This window comes from Ambystoma mexicanum, chromosome 6p (assembly GCF_040938575.1).
Source record: "Ambystoma mexicanum isolate Mex_15411 chromosome 6p, UKY_AmexF1_1, whole genome shotgun sequence".
Lineage (NCBI taxonomy): Eukaryota > Metazoa > Chordata > Amphibia > Caudata > Ambystomatidae > Ambystoma > Ambystoma mexicanum.
In genome coordinates, this window is record NC_090935.1 from 1173225398 (window position 1) to 1173245227 (window position 19830).

General features: G+C 41.4%; 1 protein-coding gene across 1 annotated transcript in view; it reads left to right on the plus strand.

Annotated features, from left to right (window-relative positions):
* Window positions 1-19830, plus strand: part of LOC138510277 (transmembrane channel-like protein 2-A) — a 1079160-nt gene that overhangs the window by 269501 nt on the left and 789829 nt on the right. Inside the window, exon 7 of the mRNA XM_069625812.1 lies at window positions 6993-7099. Coding sequence (XP_069481913.1) covers window positions 6993-7099 — 107 coding nt within the window. The remainder of the gene's footprint in view (window positions 1-6992; window positions 7100-19830) is intronic.

Consider the following 19830-nt stretch of genomic DNA (forward strand, 5'->3'; position numbering starts at 1 on the left):
GGTCCCCAAAAAAGAGTGCCGGTGTTGGGCACCGGCAACCACCACCACAAATTAAGTACTAACACAAGCTGTCATAATTTAGGGGATTAAGAAAACATTCCAATGTTTTCATGTTTCTATGATTGAATTATTGAACCATTTTTGGTATACTTGGAATTTACATTGTTTGAAAATGTATGAATTATGAATTAACGTGTTGTTTATGATTTGAACACTACATGAAAAAGTATTATTTTTGTTTGTCGCGCTCTGAAACACTTGTGTACAAGCGCAATTTGACCCACTATTATTGTGGGATCATGAACATTTTTATCTTCACACAACACAGATTGTAGACTCTTTTGGTAATTTTTTTAAGAATCTGCATGTTTCTCTTGGGGGCGGTTCCCCATAGGAGTGCCTGGCCATTCCTTCGTCCTTCTATGGACTGCATCTTTGGTTCCAAAGAGCCAGAGCCATGCTTGCCCCTGGTCTGCCAGACACACAGGCAAACCTCTCTCCACTCCTGCAGCTCCTCAATTCTGAAGCCAGCCAAGCCCTTCATAAACTGATTTATCACTCATCAGTTTTGGGGGCACTAGCACAGCTTCTTGATACCCACCCCTTACCCACAGAAAAATACATGTGTCAGCGCCACCTGCAACCACCTCTAACTGGACCCATCAACATGAAAACATAAATCAGCACGGTCGTGCTCTGGGTATGCCTGTCACAGTGCAGGCCACCTGTCCTCTCTGATACCCTAATGCAGTGATAGTAGAACTGATGGTGCCATTTGCAAAAGCAATCACACAACTATATCAATGCACATTTTCCCATTGTTTCCATTCTCCTTCAAAATCACCTCATACAACTTGTTAGCAGGATTCCACACCACCCTAACCATGCTCACTCTTCTGAAGTAACAAAAACAAATACATTCATTTCTCTTGGATGTCTGCTAGGGGTCACAAGCAGTATTCCAGCCGTAGCATATTTTAGCCCAGAGGTTGCAGCTGCGATTTCCAGTGACCACCAATTGATGGCCGTGTCTCTTGAGTGAAGAGTTTTTCAGTGATCTTCCTACTTCCGCAAGTGCCCAGAGGTTCCAGAAACAAAGAGGCACCCCAACGTTTCCACTGCCTTCTATCTATGTTCCCAGCCATCTCCCTGAATTTGGTTCTTGGTACTTCTGCCCACCAGTACATTCTCACTCTCAGGGTTTTGTGCCATGTTAATACCGAAACGAACATCTCCTATTCTGTCTCTTCTCTTTCCTCAGTCTTCACCTGCACCCCTTTGAAATTTCACCACATGATTGTTCCACTAAATCACCCAGGCTCAGCCCTTGTGATATTAGGGTTTGCCCTACGTACTCACTTTCTCATTCTACTGTTGTCTTTACAGGGAATGACAAAGCCCTTTCCCCTACCTCCTTCCCCCCCTTATACCATGTTTTACCACCTTGCATAGTATCTCCCCTTTCCTCTACTTCACAAATCGCCCTTGCTCCTCTAAACTATATTCACCCTCCTTTATCCTTGCCATAGTACACATCCATAAATGCTCTATACTCTGATCTACCCTCTCCTTCCTCCAATTGACGTTCCTCCAATTCTTCTCTTCACTCTGATCATCTTTCTCTTTCCTCTTACTGTTGCTTCTCCAACCCTCATCTTCTCTCTGATCACCCTCCTCCTTCCACCTAGTGATGCTCCTCCAAGGCACCTTTCCCTTTCTGTCACTCTTCTTCTTCTTCTTCTTCTTCTTCTTCTTCTTATTCTTCTTATTCTTCTTTTTCTTCTTATTCTTCTTCTTATTCTCTCTCTTTCCCAGCTCCTCTCTCCTTTTCTCTTTCTGATCTCTAACCTCCAACACATATGCTCCTTTGGTTGCCTCAATGCAGCTTTTGTATCAGGCTGGTGAAGCCCCTGGGGATAATTCTTCCTCAACTAGTTTCTGGTGTGAAATGGAACTACTGGTTTGGCTTGGTAGGGGAATAAGGAGTTGGTGTTTCTCATTGTTGGTTTCTGTGGTCATGATGTATTGTCTGTGGAGGTGTAGCCTGAACTGTGAAATGGGGCAGCCACATTGGATGCACTTTCTGGAAATGTGGGGGGCTGGATGAGCACTGTGGAGCTCCACACTCCAAGCACATCTGCACTGAGACTCACTTGCCTATGCGGTTGTAGTATGTCTGTGCTCTTAAGCATGTGTTCATTAGTGGGCAGGTTAAACACTCTCTTCCATACTATATCATTGCACCTTCTTTGGAGGTGGGCTAGACAGTCAATCTTCCTCACACATCCTCCTAATTTTATGCCAGTATTACACAGTGGGTGGTTCCTTCTGGTACCCTTGGCACCACACCACCCATCTTAAGGCTAAGGCTCTGGTATTTGTCATGATGGGTAGTGATTGCTTTTTGGACACTAATGTTTATTGCTTGTGAAAAGATTGTCAGGTCAGGGAATAATGAAATTAAATGAAATATCTTTGGTATTTGGGTGGAGGGAAACAGACAAGGCTTGATGTTCCTCATACATACTTATGTTTATATCAATGCTTTCTCTGTGTTTTTCTATAACTCTTATTTTACTCTGAGATGTGTATGTCCTCATCAACACATCTATGGTTTACCTTCAAATGCTGCATTGGTACTGGAATACGTTTCTGTCTATGATCAAGCATTTCCAAAATCCGTTTCCTTTGTGGTGTATTCATTGAATATTGTCTGTGTGTGTCTTTGCATGTTTGGCATCAGTTTCTGTGGGTGCTCATTTGGTAGATGTGCTATGAGCATGATTACAGTTAGGGGTTTGGGCTCGTACTACATTGAGATGATGATCAGTGTTTCCTGCTTTCATGTTCTCTTGCATTTGCTTGATTAGAATGCCAATTATTTGTTCCCCACTGTCTCCTCCCCTTGCTGCTTGTAGATCCCTTGCTGCCAATTTCCCACCCTCGCCCGTCCCTGTTAGCTCCCTGCTCCCTTTTTCTCTGCTTCCCTGACTGTAAAGCGATTGGTTGCTTCCTCAAGCTAGGTCGCACTCAATGGATAAAATAATAATAATAATAATAGGAATAATAATAATAATAATAATAATAATAATAATAATAATAATAATAATAATAATAATTATAATAAGTTGTTCTTTTCAAAAGGACAGAAGGAATGGATGAAACATATTTGTTAAAAGAGCCCATCGAGACACGCCTGGAAGCACACCAACATCACAGTCAAGCCAAATATATTTGCTCTTTCATTGGGAGGAATGCACAACATGCAGAATGGCTCCCATGGGTCAGATAGGCCTACTGGTTAGTTTACCCAGTCAGCATTTTGAAATTATTTTTTGAATTTATGTTGAGTAGGTGAAGTTTCAGGGGGGCATGAGCCCTGTAAACTACCGAGGGCAGAATTGAAACAATCACCTCAATGACTTAGAGAATACATTGTCTGTGCCACCCAACTCTAAATTGTCAGAATACCCTGGGGGGTCTCCCATGTATCCAAGATACATCCAGGACAACTCCCTCTTATTCTGCCTGGCTGCATTGTGGATTCAATGAAAGACTCTCAACTCCCCTGTGGAGTAGGGTATACAAAGGATTCTATCAAGCATGAATGTTGTCGGCTCAGGTATCAGGGGAATCTCATTATTTACAAATCAAGGGTGTAAGTGTGCACCCACATTCGGGTTGTCAGTGTAAGCCACATGGGCGGCTGTTGGAACCAGCAATCAGAATTCAGAAAGCCTACCACGAGTCTTCTCCGATTATTTGCCAGAGTGTCAGCAGGGTTATAAAGAAGGTAATTGGTGATTTGTTATGGTTAGTGGATTCATTGTCTGTTGTTAAAACATGTTCTGCCATATGTGTGCCATTATCATGCTTTTGACAGTCTAGACAGTTGCACTTTTTTTTAAGAAGCATGCATACATAGCTTTAAATATCTTTAAATATTAGAGTTTTGAGGTAGGTTAGCTTTATACATTCAATAAAGTATTGTGAAGAATCATGTGGATCCATCACTGAAACCCTGCCTAAAGTCTCCTCCCAGGTGGCCAGGGGAGGGCAGAAGCTTCCAGATCCCAACCTTGGGGGTGGTGTACTGCGGGAGGGTCACCTGGGTGGAGACAAGGCCCAGGGTAGTGAAGGGATACCGTGGAATGAGACACAGTATTTTTCCTCTGAAAGGGAGCTTCTTACTACTGAGTCAGAAGAGGTAATGACTTGTTGCCATTCTAATATCTCTGAACTTCCTGTTAAATCTAAGGTGCTATAACCCAAGGTTGTGAAACCCAAACCTATTATACCAAAAGAAAGAATCTTTTTGATCCGTAAAATCAAATGCCCTTCTCAATACCAAGGGTACACTACAAGAAATAGTGAAAGTGTTGTCTTCCCAACACCATCTTCCTGTAATAAAGTTAAAACCTACAAGCCCTCTGTTAAAAGTGGAATTAAATCTACCATTAAAAATACACATGTAGTAGAAAAACCTAACTTTGAGAAAGTAAACTACATGTCCCAGAATCCCATAGGGACTGCGATGAAGAAGAGTGCTGAAGAAGCATGTAGATGTACAGGACAGGCAATTAGGCCTAACAGTCATTGAAAAGGTTGGGCGATTGACATTAATGGCGTGCACCTGAAATCAATAGTCCCACCTATGAGGCATAAAAAGCTGCAGCAGGAGGGGGAAAAAGGAAGGAGCTGGGGAAGGAGCTGGAGCAGGAGCTGGAGGGCTGACAGTGGTAGCAGAAGTAGAAGATCATGAGGCTGGCAGTTTACGAGGAAGTGTGATCACTTAAGAGACGCCAGGATGTGGAGAAGCAGATTTCACCTGCAAGTTCCGAGAGGGTCCTGTGTTCACAAACCTTGCCATGCCATGGCAGCACTTAGAAAGACGTGCTGAGAGTGAAGGTTTTTCCAAGAGCCCTAGTGGCTGTAATTGCATAGCTGTGACTGTGCTGAAGCCCAAGGCCCGTAGCAGAAAACAAGTTGAGGGACAGAGGAGTGAAGGAGACTCCCAGTTGGCATGGCCGGATCTGAGACACTTGTGCTGCAGAGGGGTGTGGGTCCCGAGTGCGCCCACAGCCGTAGTAGAAGTGAAAGAAGTCGGGAGGGTGAAGCCGCCCGCAATCGCAGTGTTCTGGGAGTTACGAACAATGGAAATGTATCATGTGCACTTCTAGTGAAAACTGTAGTGCTCACGTAAGAAGTAAAGCATTTAATTTTCCATTGTTTAGCTCTTACTTTTGCCGGAGTGGTCGTGTTTCTCTAATTAAAGAGGGAACACCTGCGAAAGCATTGCAAAAACTCTAACAGTGACTTTCACGATTGTTATAAGTACTTACAGTATGAAAGGACGGTTCCGTATGGTCAATTGTGATTCCCAACAGGAGTTAGAATGTATCCCTGTGATAATATATGGGAATACAAGCACTTGCAGTTATTTAAGGCCCAATATGTACCGTAAAGAGTGGCCGTGTGTACATAAATATGTTTTTCTTTGAAGACTGAACCTTGTAACATTAATAACAAGTATTCTTTGAAACTAGAAGTTGTTGTATTAATAAGAAGAATAAAACCAAGAGGCAAACCTTTTCTATTGTGAAGCAAGCCCTGTTTAGACCTATCCACCAGATCTGCAGAGTTGTTAAAGGTCCTGTGTCCTCTGAAACAAGTGTGTCATTCTTACCCCAAGAAGGTGCGAATGAAGCTTGCGAAGGGAGCAGGGTGCTTGTAAGAAGATTGAACAAATAATCTGTAATGCCGAGACTGTTGAAGTTGAGAGAAAGCCAGTCTGGAAGCAGAGGCAGGTTATACTTGTGGCAGTAAGACAGACAGAAGAGGTGAAGAGGCGGCCCTTTTCTTGAAGCATAGGATAGAAGAGTGCCTTGACTAGCTTTTGAGGTCAAAGGGTCTTGTCTTTATTTGACTAATAATCCTGAAGTATAAAAGTTGAAGCAGAAATATCAGAACTGTGGTTGTGTATAATATTGTCAGTGGATGTTACATGAACGTTGGTTTAAGTAATGGCATACTGTGGAAGAAAGGAGTCTGTTCCCACAGTAACAGTATTCGAAGGGAGGTTGTAAGAGGAAAGCAACAACTCAAGAAGAAGCATCCTGACAATTATACCAAGTAAACTGCAAGGGTTACTTGTAAAGTTGTCGAAGGAGAAGTCTATTCTTTGAACTGTGGCAATCTTGGAAAGAGGATATCCAGGATTACCATTGTTGTTATTTTACTGGCTGGAATTGGAACGGGATCTTTTCAACTGAAATCTGAAGAACTGTTACAAGTGGATTTTTGTTTAATGAACATTTGGTTTTGCTTGGAACTCACAAGAACTGGTTCAAGACTTTATTTTCCATTTGACATTTGAACATTTGGGAAGTTGAATTTGGACAATCCTAGGGAAGGGATTTACCCAGGACCGGTGAAGTTCATCCAAATTACTGGTTGTTTGCTGTTTGCTCTTTTTTGTGTGTGTTTTGTTGATGTAGTTGAAACAAAATCTACCTTTCAATAAGTACAAAAGGATACATTATTGCATTCTTCACATTTCAACATTGATAAAAACCAATCTTAAGAATAAAAATTAAAAAAGAAAAAGAAAGCTGATTACATACCAGTTTACATACATTTTTCAGGTGCAAGAATTTCTGATTGCATGATGCAGATACATAGGATTGTTCTAATCAAAATGTGCTCTTTTATTTTGTTTATGGTTTACTTTGAATGTGTTGCTGCTTTGTGTGAGGGCCAGTTTGTTATTTTAGGAGTTATTCCCTTAGCCTGTAAACTAGGTAGGGAATTCCCTGATAGAATAGGATTAGCAAGGATGTATTTCAAACTTTTTTTCTTTAATAAAATATGTAATTGTGAGAAAAAAACAAGCAGCTGTCTGCCTCACATTACTGACCCCTCATAGTAATTCTGAGATTTTACCCATGACACGTGTTTCTATCCTGATGTTTTTCTTTTTCTGTATATTTAAGGTCACTTTGGATCCTCAGTAGCGTCATATTTTATTTTCCTCCGATGGTTATATGGAGTGAACATGGTCCTTTTTGGTTTAATGTTCGGTTTGGTCGTCATACCAGAGGTAAGATTTTGTAAAGATTATGAATCAGATGGTAATTTATTGTTGTAAAGATACATTTTCTGAGAAAATGTTCTTTCATAGTACAACACAAGATAATAACAAAGGACATTTGGTTGTGAAGTGGGAGTAATTAAATCTCTGTATCTGATTGGATGATATTGAAATAAATAACTTTTCATTTGCCTACCATCTGATATTTGTATGACAAATGTGCTTGAAATTAATGTTACAACGTTTTAGGCAGATATTTATTGGCATTACAAATGTACCACACCAGTGGTGTTATAATAATTGTTATATTTGTCATAGCGCAAAATGTATTTGATATTCACTCTTAATGTGATTTGTTGTATTACCGTTTTTCTTATGTAAACCATATACACCTTTATAATATTTTTTAGTTTTTTTTAAATAATGTATTTCAAAAGAAACAGATGAAAAAACCGAGTGATGATGAAGAGCAGCAACAGAGTGGCTCTATGCATTGTACACAGATAATTTTCAAAATGATCAAGATATTAAAGAATGCAGTCTAACTGCAGAAAAGCATGGACGCAGCATGGGCTTAGCCTCTGCTCCTAATGCAGCTAATGGCCAGGATAAACTGGCTTTCCCTAACCCAGCATTTGCAGCATTCCCTTCATTTGACTGAATAATCATGCACAGTGCTGCATTGTTGGGTGATGCTGGTCTGGGAGCAGCAGTTTGCTGTTGCTCCCGTAACGAGGCGGCATCTTTGACATCTGCCAAACGGCTCCCAACAACAACAGCAGAGCAAAATGCAAGGTTGCAATCAGACGCAAGCAATGATTTGCTGAACCCTTTAGTTTGTGATCAATAGACGCTAATTTTATACAGTGGCATGTGGAGGATGAACCTTCTTTCTTTTTCTGGTCAGCAAATGTTGACTCATGCCTAGGGGATTTGAAAAGGGACCTAATCAAACAGAATGAGGCAGGGAATATGGACCTCCGCTGGTTGACAGAGGCATTGAAATCATTGAGTCTCTGAAAAATCGTCATTTTAGGGCACAGGAAGACTGCATTGTATATGAAAGGAGGAAGGTATGATAGGAGGTAGCCTCCCAGATGTCGCTGGGGATGATGTCAAATACAACAGCAGGGCATGCCCTACCTATTTGAAGGGTGACAGTTAACTATGCAGAGATTGTTCAGAAGGACATGTTGGTAGTGATTTCCCATACATACCCTAATTCTCTAACACGCAAGACAGGGCACTTCACAGATGCTTGTGGTCACCAAGACCTCAACAAGTTCATCAAGGCTGGTCAGGAAATCGTGAAATCATCTTGCAAGGCCCTGCTGGGAACCAGTCCTCTGCAGGAAACCTGACAAGGATGCTTTCATTGTGTGTCATCCCTTTATTAATTACGCTCAAATAGTGACATACCAGCGATGTAAACCCAAGGCAGCAGTTCTTTGAAACTGAAGAGCGTCATATAATTTCGATCCATGAGAACCCTTGAAAAATGTAAAACTTGATATGTACGTTCACGAAGTGCACGCATGGAAATAAAAATTCATATAAATGTGCCCTTGTGAAGGCACTCTCAGAGATTTGGGGGTAAACACTATATTTTGTAAGGTTGTCACCACGATTAGGGTTTTACCCGATCGCATGTTTTGTGGGGCGGCAACGTGTGGTTCGATCTTTTAAATCCTTATATTAGATTTTGTTTAATTAATTTTAAGGATGCACTAGCTGCAAAGGTTGTAAATGTATTTTTAGATTCAAATTCTAAAATGTGTCATCTGAATGATGTCTGGTTGCAGCCTATCAATAGGACACTGTTCTCTCATGTTGGCCACCATTGCCCTGCATTTGTGAGGTCACCGTCGAATGCGCAGTTCCCAAGTTAAGAATGGTCCAGCCCCGAAGTCGAGCAATCACTAGGAAGCAATGCAGAAGTTTCTCTAGTCACGCTACCGAGAGTGTGTATCAATGCATCCCTTTTCTACCACCTTCCCAGCTCGAACTGAAGAGCGCAATTACAGGGGTTTTGAATCAGTCTTTGCAAGAGGTAACGCTATAAGGATATTTAGTTTGAGTTTTGCTGGCGTCAAAAACAAACTTCACGACATGGAGTGGGTACTATGTTTAAGTTCATTTGATATAAATTGTCTCCAAGAAACATGGTTAGTGGAAGATATTATTGTGTTTTCTGTAAATGCAGAAAAATCATACAGTTGCATTGGAGGAACAGTTTAGCGACACTTCTGTGGAGATCTTTACCAGTTCAGGCAGTCAGACAGAACCTGGTGAATACTAAGGTGTTCCGCTGGTAAACACTGTCGTCCTGACAGCTCAAAAGCTGCTGGTGGTAAATTTGTATATCCCATCAAATGAGAAGTGATTATATACATGGATGAGAGGCCTCTTTCCGCTGCATTGGCTAGCGAGGTTCATGTTAGTATATTACTTTTAGGAGATTGTTAATACCAAATTGCAGAATGCACCTGTTTGGTTTGATGAGATAATATTAGTAGAAGAAATATCTGAAATCCTCAAAAAAAAGAATCCTAAACCCTCGTCAAGAAACCAAAGGCCACATTATTGACAATGGTTTGTTTACTCATCTGCTTGTAGAACTAAACAGGAGATTTAAGGGAGATATTTCCCCTAAACCTACCTTTATATTCAGGTTTAGAATACTGTCTGGTTGATTGTTGCCCATTGTACACAGTTAAAGAGATTGGGGCTCATCACAAATTGGGTGGTAGGGCCGGCGCTATTAGCGCCGCGCTATAAGCCCTACTGCCAAACCCCCGGCGGTATTAGTGCCGGATCACCAGTTTGACGGAACGGTTGGTGCCCATTCCCCATTGGGCCCATTCGGGAATTCCTCATTCCCCATTGGGCCCAAATGTGCGCTATTACCACTGGCGGATTGCCCATCGTTGGTAGTAGCACCGAAAATCGGCAAATTTGCCGCGGATTTCCACCCAGCTCAGAGCTGGGGGGAAATCCACTAAGGCCATGATCTGGCAGGCCCTTAAATGCAGTGGTAATAATGCTACCGCCACGTTTAAGGATTACCGCAAGACTCGTAATGAGGCCCTGTGAGATCCTATTATAATTATAATAGTGTTTTTTATAACATGCTTGATCCCGAAGAGGTTTTTAAGTGTGCATCCTGGATTTGAACATGTATTGCTCTGTGTTGTCACTGAACTATACTACCGTGCTCCCTAGATTGGGAGCGAGTGATCATAACGCTTTGGTGTTTGTTTCGTTGTTGGAGGTTACACATGGTTCAAAGCCACAAAAGATGGGTTGTTTGCTACATTTCCCCCTATGGGGAGAGTCGAGAAAGGTAAAGTGGCAAGTATTCTTTGGGATGAGGAAATCTTAAGTTTACGGGAAAGCTGTATACTGGTTGCCCTCCTGGTGCAGTTGTTTTCTTGTTTGAACGTATTTTATGCTCTGCTTACAATTAAGCAGTGCTTGCAAAACCAGAAGAGGTAGAAAGGGAATGGTACAAAGGATGCACCCTGGTTTGATGCTGAATGCAGGTATTCAAAATGGAGCCTGCATTTAGAAGCAAAGGATGGATTCCTGAATGAGTGCAACTGTATGCCAAGAAACAGCATACATAACACTGCTTACATTAAAGGAAAATCAATTCATAGAAAAACAATTGGAGCTGTTGGATAAGACAGCACATGAAAACAACTCTTAAAACCTTTTGGAAAATTGTCTCATGGGGCTATGAGGAGAAGGAGGAGTGTGATGTGGGGTCTTTTCCTCAGTAGTATGGATAGCACATTACTGAGGCTCCAACCAGGCATCGTGCAGATGACACATTTTCTAATTTAGGATTTAAAAGGCCAAACCACATGTTGCACAGACATTGACTGCTCTCCGTATAAATCATAGGGAAGAAGGGTACACAACAATATCCATTTTACACAAGAAGAATTGCTATGCATTTTTTGGAAATACGAGCAGGGTGTTTCCTGTTGTGAAGAGGGGAGATGGGGCGCTTGGCCCGTTACTATGCCATGCAATGTAACGTTGCATGTGAACCTGCTGAAAACTACTTTCAGCGGAGTGTAGCAGCTCTAAAGGGGGGTTTTTCCTCGCTGTTCACCTCAGGGGTGCGCATGACAGAGGTATGGCCGATCTTGGCACGGTTTTCCTTCTCTGGCTTTGGCTGTTAATCAATCTGGTTGCTCACTCCCCCCCTCTTTGGCTCCTGGCTTCCTGCATCTGTCCTTCAGTATTTCTTCACTGAACAGAACAAACATAACCGATCGGGGGCTTGTTCCCCTCTTTTGTGGCTTGTTTTCTTTGCCCCCGTCTGTTACTTTGGAGAAGAATCACAATGAGAACTGAAATTGGAACACATTGGTCAGCATTCCTTCTTAACCTTGGCATTTTCTGCCTTTTGCATTTTACGCCACCTGCTTTTTGTTCCATGCTGCTTATTTGCTGGAGGTCCTTCTCTCACTCGTTGTTTGCAGCAGCTGGTAAACGCTAACCTTGGGGAGCTTAACACAGAAATGGACTCTCTACCCTTATCCTTATATGAATATATCACGCAGATGAAAATGTCTCCAAACTGCAAAGGGTACTTCATCTTAGCATGTGTCTGTTCTTGGGGCAAGGGGAGGGAGCAGTCCGAGTCAGAGATTGAGCGTGGATTTGTGCAGCTGCCACACCTTGATTGTTCATGTGGACCATGCTCGGAAGGACTTAACAAGGACTTGGTTACCGCTGTTCTTTACATCAGTATTGGAATCTGCGAATTGTGAACTGCTCCCCAAGACGTACATCGGTATGACTCTGGCAGCCCTTTAAGCTTCTGTGGTGTTCCACACCAGTTCTCCATGTTTTTATGGGACTGGGTTTTTACCAGGGTTAATGGTATTATCATTTAGCAATTGACCCAGTTACACTGTATATTACTAGCAGTACCACCCGGCATTGCACGGGTCTGTAGCTGACATGCGCGTGGGAGTCTGCTCTACCCTTGTGTATGTTTTATTGTACCATAACTTTCTAGTTTTGAAAAATCACAAAGTCGGCAATCTCCCAAAATTGCTTATACTGATAGCACAGAGCCGGACCACACTCCACCCCTGTGGAGGGTGAATGGATGGGGTTGGTCAAATGACACTATAGCCAGTACACCCCAGACTGGTATGCCAAACTTGTGTCCTAACTTCCTATTTTTGGAAAAGTTACAAAATCGGCAATCTCCTGAAATGCCCTATACTGATTGCACAGGGCCGGACCACACTCCACCCCTGTGCAGGGTGAATGGGTGAGGTTGGGCAGATTTCACCATCACCAGTACACCCCGGAATGGTATGCCAACCTCAGGCCAAAACCTCAGCCCACCAACTGTTGTGGTGTTGAAGCCAACAATCGCAAAATCATCAATCCCCTGAAATCGCCTATACTCATTGGAGAGGGCCGGACCCCACCCTGCACATGTTGGTCAGATTTCACTATTGCCAGTACACCCCATACTGGTATGATGACTGTGGGCCAACATTTCAGCCCACTAACTGTTATGGGCTGGAGCCAACCCCAAACATACAAACACTTTCACAAATATATATATATTCAGTAAAAAAAATGTTGTTAAAAGGAAATTATAGTTACAAGTAAAATCGAAAAACCCCTGAAATTCGCCAGTTATGGTAAGCTAAGCAACCATAAATTGCACCACCACCGTGCACTGCTAAGACTAACACCCAGGACATCAAAGATGACATCACAAATATCATGGATGACATCACTGATGACATCACATGTCTAGCCCCTTCTTTTTTGTTCACTGCCATATCTAGGCCAGGTAGGTTTATTTACTGACAGTCAGAAATGTAACTTTCAAAAGTTATTACATTTATAGATATTGCTATTCTCACATGTTCTCACACTACTTTCATTAGAATGTAATCGCATCTTATGATGACAATATATAATGGAAGAAGCAGGCCTGAAACACAGCAATCATTTTTGTGCGTGAATACAATCATGTAGATTATACACAGTTGCTAATGATACTGCCTCGTGTTGCTTACTTTACTCTCCATATATAAGCCCCATATTTGTATGCCTTGTAGTCTATTTATGTTTTGAGTGTATTAGTAGAAATATGTAGTAAGTGATGCACTATTAGCTACTTAGTACATGTTTCACAGTACGGAAAAGTTTGATACAGAAGCATTCACTGTTTTATTATATAACTTTGGAAAATTACAACTATAGCACCTCTGTGGTGTATGCTGCATCCAATACCTACATTTCTGTATGAGTAGGTTCCTGTATTAGAAAGAACACTGCAATTGAATGTTCTTTAGAGCACTACATTGCGTGATGAAGTATGTTGTTTATTACACATCTCCCGATAATCACCGATACTTTTTTGCCAACATCACATTCACAACCCCTTGTATGAAAAGTAAATGCACATGTGATGTCATCAGTGATGTCAACAATGATATTTGTGATGTCCTGGGACTTAGTCTTAGCAGTGCACAGTGGTGGCGTGTGTTATGGTTGCTTAGCTTCCCATAACTGGCGAATTTCAGGAGTTTTTCAATTTTACTTGTAACCATAATGTCCTTTTACCAACGTTTTTTTACTGAATTTCATAGGTTTTAATTAGTACAACTTAACCATAACGTCCCTTTAACAAAGTTTTTTCAGTGAATTTCATAGGTTTTTATTTGTGCAACTTAACCATAATGTCCCTTTAACAAAGTTTTTTCATTGAATTTCATAGGTTTTTATTAGTGCAATTTAACCAGTGCATGCCATTTTCCTACAACTTACTAATATCATGCTTTACCAAATATAACAATATTTGTGTCCAATTTACAAAGTGTCACCTTAAAACTCTGCCATTTCTCACCTTCTATAACCTTCTATAATCATTTTTAACACTTCTATCCACTTTTTGCAACTATTTCAACTAGTTTTGCATCTGTAGAGGTCTACGAATCTGACTTCTTTGCAGACCTTCCGGACAGTGCCACATGACCATACTCTGGCGCGTGGCATGATGACGTCCGAAAACCTGTCTGCACATCACTATAAGATCCGTCCTTCTACTGATCTAGGAACTTTCAACTTCAAAATTTCCCTTGCACACCTCCTACACCTTTTCGTACTCATTATCCATTACCAATCTTGTACACAGTACATACTTGGAAGCATTTGATCAAAACAGCTATTTATCTTAAAAATGGTATCAGTTATTGCCATCCCTTCTCCCCAAGAGCCACCACCACCACCAGCTGGAGTACCTTCACAACAAAAAAGAGCAGTACTTTCAAAGACAATGAAGAGGACCAAGAAGATGAGGTAAAGAAAGTGCCTACTTCTATCACGAAGATCGAATCATGGGTGTGCCAGTTCTTTGATATGGGAGTGTACCAAAGGCTAAAGCTACCAAAGTGAAATGCACTGAGTGCAATTTTGTACTCAGTCGCAGACTACCTGGACAGTACTCCTATGGGACTACCTCCATGTGCCACCACACCAAATCCAATGACCGTAATGCTCTCAGAAAGGGTGTTCCTTTCTCAGAAAGTAGTAAGTTGTCTTCCTCCACCTCATCTTCCTCAACAAATATATTAACTACACAGCCTGATGTCTGCGGGCATTGGTGTGTTATAAATAAATAAATAAGGAGGGCTACAGACCATTATCGTCCATTGCAGCCCCTGAAAGGGGGGATAAAGGCCATTAGCACCCCTGGTTCCCAAAGCGCGAACCCAGGGTGCTAAAACATAGATTTTTCTTCCTATAGCGGGACTCCTACTGCGTCCCACTGTAAGCAGGAAGGATTATTCTTCCTACAGCGGGACGCCTGCGGCATCCCGCTGTAGGAAGGAAAATCTTTTTCCAAGACAGCCAACATGGAAAGAGAAGGCGGGGCTCCGTACACAGCCCCTCTTCCCTTGCCATGACAGCCTGCAAAACCCTATCAACATATTACCACAAGCACTTTTTCCCATTTCAAAACTATCCTACCTTCGAATAACTTTACCACATAGCCGGTCCCAGGTAGACATAGCCACTTTACCAGCATTTTCCATCCCTAGCGGTCATGGCCAGTAGCCAGATTGTCTGTGTCATAACCTTATGTCATGACCCAGACAATCTGGCTACTGCCCATGGCCACAGGCTATACCTCAGTCACCAAAGGTATATGACTATTATTACACTACACATACACATTACATTATTACACTTGTCAACAAATAAAACCCAGGCACATATGCAAAACCATGCTTTAATGTCCATGCCAATGCTACTCACTAGTTTGTTCGAAATCCGCCCATGTTTTATTTTTTAAAAAGTGTCAAAATATATGTACATACAATAGTCATATAACTTAGCCGCCACTTGACAAAATCCATTCAGTCTTTACACAAACTATGAAGGTTGGGTCTATATTAATTCTCAAAACTTTTGTACACATTCATCAAATAGCAACAAAGTTATAAGCCATCAAAAAATGTTGAGACCCCCCTCTAATTTTGCCCCCTTTTGAGAAAATCCCACCAAATTTTAGAAAACCATTTATATCTAGATCCACAATCGTTTTGCCAAATGTTGTACAGATTCGTTAAATGACACCACATTTATATGCCTTTACAATATTTTGGGACCCCCCCTCTAATTTTGCCACTTCTTGACAGACTCCCAACATATTTAATAAAACCATTCAGGGTTAGTTCTAGAATAGAATTGTAAAATTACATGCAGTTTCATTGAGTGGCGCAAAAGTTATAAGCCATCCAAAAATTGCTTTTCCCCAACCCTGTAATGCAGAAATAGGTACAAATGTCCTAGGACATCTGAAGTGTCCGCGAACACCACAGGACTGCCTCAGGACATCCGGAATGTTCACTGACTTCCGAGGGTGAAACAACCCGTTTTTTGGCTTCTTATGGCCATATCCAATCCAATCCTCATCCCCCCCACATCCCCAGAGATTGCTTGTTGAGTTTGACAAGTGCAATGCTGTTTTTTTTTTATGTTTTCGCTGCACTGTCTGCGGACTCCAAAAAATGCTGTGAATCCAAGATGGCAGGCGTTTCAGGAAAACCGACGTATTTCATGTTTTCTCACCATCCAATCAGCGGCTGCGTCCCGATGTCCGCGGACCACGCAAAAATCTGCATATTTTTCTGGCCAATCGGAGGCCAGTCTGCGGACAGTGTAGCCAATCAGAGGCCAGACCGCAAACCGAACAGGGATGTGAGTTCACGGACTGGACATAGATATCACTAATTTTTTTGCCTTACGTTTTGGTCGTTTAAAAAAAAAAACTACTGGACAGATTTACACCAAATTAACAAAAGCACGCTTTCAGGACCAAGCCGCCACTCCTGCCGCAAATTTGCTGAAAATTTGTCCAGTGTTTTGGGCTGTAGGTGTGAGCAAAGTTTGGGGAGGATTCGTCCAGGGCGAGCGAAGTTATAAGCCACCCAAAAAGTGCGCTTCCTATGGGTTTAACTACTTAACCATAACTACATTGCTGCTACTGCAGGCCATGTAATATAGATTTTTCTTTGCACGGTAGCATTTGGGCAGCCCTTGGGCATAGTATTTTGCACATATTTGCATGTATATGTTCATATTGCATACATTTGCACATTTTTAGATCTGTACTTTTAGCATTATGTCGAAAAGAAAAGCAAATTCGATCTGATTACCACATAAGGATCCAGAAAGGTCTCATATTATAGCAAAGCCTATTAATGAAGCGGTCATCTTGGTTAATGAAATTGAATACTTGTTGTCTTCATTTGAGAAAGTTAACTTACAATCATCAGTGGTAAATACATCTGCTAAAAACATTGTTATGTCAAAGCTTCTAGATGGTATGGAAGTAATTAATAGCCACAGCAGCATGACTAGTGCACAGGATAAACATACATCCTCTAAAAATCAATACCGATGACACATTAGGAAAATAGGCACCAATAAACATGGCTTAAAGGGTACATACCTTAAACAAATCACAGATAAATCCATGCTGCTTACATAAAAGAAACAATGATCTGGATGTATTTGGTCCCTAGAATTGAGCAGCAAAAAGGTAGAAGGAACCATAGTATACCTGCTGAAATACACCACGATATTTCAAATCATGCCAGGGCTTTAAAAATAATGAAGGAATCCCCCTAGTTAGTGACACTGCCTTGGATAGTAATGTCCGGGATAGTTTGATAGATGAACCCACTATTATAACTAACATGCCAGTCTCCAAAAGATATGAAATATTTTGGGATAACCCAAAACAATATCAACTCTTGGTAATCTGGCGATGAATGCCTCAGCAGGTTCAGAAGAATCTGCCTCCACTGACCCAGGAAACCACAGTTTGCCCTTATGCTAGGATCCTCATCCCCCCTGTCTTCAGAAATGCATCAATATGGGTGTCCCAGACATGCGTTCACAAGCCAGCATTATCATAATGAATAACAGTAGAAATATGATGCAAACTAGTGCTGGTTCCATTTCAACCAACAACTGCAGCAATTGTGACCACTTATTCAATGCTGTTGGGAACCTAAATGCCCAAATTTATGATGTAACAAAGGCCTTAAGAGAATTAAAAATTGTAGTATCCAAACATTTCTCTTTAGCACCTGGGTCGAGGGACGCAACCAATCAGTATGCTTGGATCGTGGGCTGAATCCCACAATCCAAGTCCGAGTTCCAAATACCTGACGGCTGCTTCCCCTGCTACCCCATCTTCCCCATCCTCCTTTCACTTCAAATTTCCATGTGCCTATCACCCCCACTGCCTCTCCCATTTACCTGATTACTGCAGCGGTGGCGGCCCATGCCGCCACTCCATTTACCTGCTGGCCACCATCGAAATGATAGAGGGGCTCCAAATGGAGCCCTGCCTTCCTGATCCATGGCGGTCATCTTTAGTAAGTATTTTGTTTCAATGAACGGGATGTTGCGAGGCCTCCCGTTCATTGAAACAAAATACTTTGTTCTCAGAACTCCGGGTTTCCAGATTGTAAACCTGGGGTGCTGATAGCAACAATACCAATCCAGCCCATCGGATCGGGTGGTAATGGCACCAGGGCCCATCGGTAAGACCCTCGATGCACTTGGGCCTGTACATTGGGCCCAGTACCATTACCACACGATCCATTATTGCTTCATACATACTATTGCTAATGAAGAACATTTGCCAAAGAAACAAATTACTATTAATACCATGCCAAGTGTAAAAACTAGGCTGACAAAGGAGGTAGTGAGTGAATGGACTGAAGGAGCACAACCTAAAATGACTACATTGAACACACTGTCCTCCATGTCTAACCCAAGACTTAATAGAACTATAACTCTATCCACAGCAGAGATATGATTGTGTACACTGAGAGGATAGGTATCCATGGCAGGATGTTTTACATGACTAACTTTAAAACTAGCACACATGATTCTGAGGTATAATGAAATGAAGGTCCATGTGGCAATGGGAAACAACTTTATATGCATTATTTACCTAAGCTGGCAGGAAGGAGGCATGAAACCATTGATACGTTGATCAACAAATGTATCCATTGAATATGGTTTGTAAGGCGCTTAGAGTGAGATAATCACTCTGGTGTACCTGTTTCCCTCATGACACGCAATGCCTGTGCAGCAGAGCTGATGAGGGACCTCTCTCCCAACATGCACATTTTTTTCGGAGACCGGTTGTTACCAAGATGAAATCATTAATTCAAGATTCCACTGAGATCATTAATATCAGCTCTATGTGGGACATTGGAAAAATGACTTTCTGGCACTTTTGATGTGGAAGCGTCCTATACTAGTATACCCCAACATGCCAGTATAGAAGTTATGCAACTTTATCTTGACCAACGTACTAGTCCAAAAGAAAAGGTCCCTACCAAATGTATTCTTGAATGTTTTAGGATTGCACTCACTGAAAGCTCCAACCCTTTTTCTGTACAAATGAAAACCTGGCATCATTATATTGGTTAATAGAAATATGAGGTCAACATTCTGCACCAAATACCAAGAGTTTTTTTTCTCAATTGGATGTTTATATTTCTGCATGACAAATAAGGATTTGAATGGTAGTAGGTTTGCAACAGGATTTGGTTTTATTAGACTTTATATCAGTATTGTCATTTAGCAATATTGAAATTGTCATATATGGGATTAATTAATTTCTTGATGTGGTTATCTTAATCCCTGTTTACTTGCCCTCTTTGTCATGTGATATCTTTGTATCATCATCCTGATATAATTATATTGATGATGTCATCATGATTTGGCAATGCACACTTAAAACCTTTGGCAGTGGCTGAATGAATGTTATTCATATCTCAAATTTTCCATGTCGTGTGATACACATTTGGTGCCCTTTCTGTATCTGGTACTTAAGAAAACACAACATGGTACCATTGAAACCTCTTTGTTCCGTACACCGACGGACAACAACACATTGTTGCATTACAACAGTTATCATCCGTTCAGCCTCAAAACGAATCTGCCCTTTAGGCAATTTCTAAGAATCAGAAGAAATTGTACGCAATGGGCAGAATTTAGCAAACACTCAGATATACTGGAAAACCAATTAAAACAACAAGGTTAACCAAAAAAACAATTAAAATGGCAAGAATAAGAGCTACATTGAAACAACAACACACATTTCAAGATTGCATTACTTGCATTACAACCTATAGTCCAATCAGTGTTTCTCTGAAAAA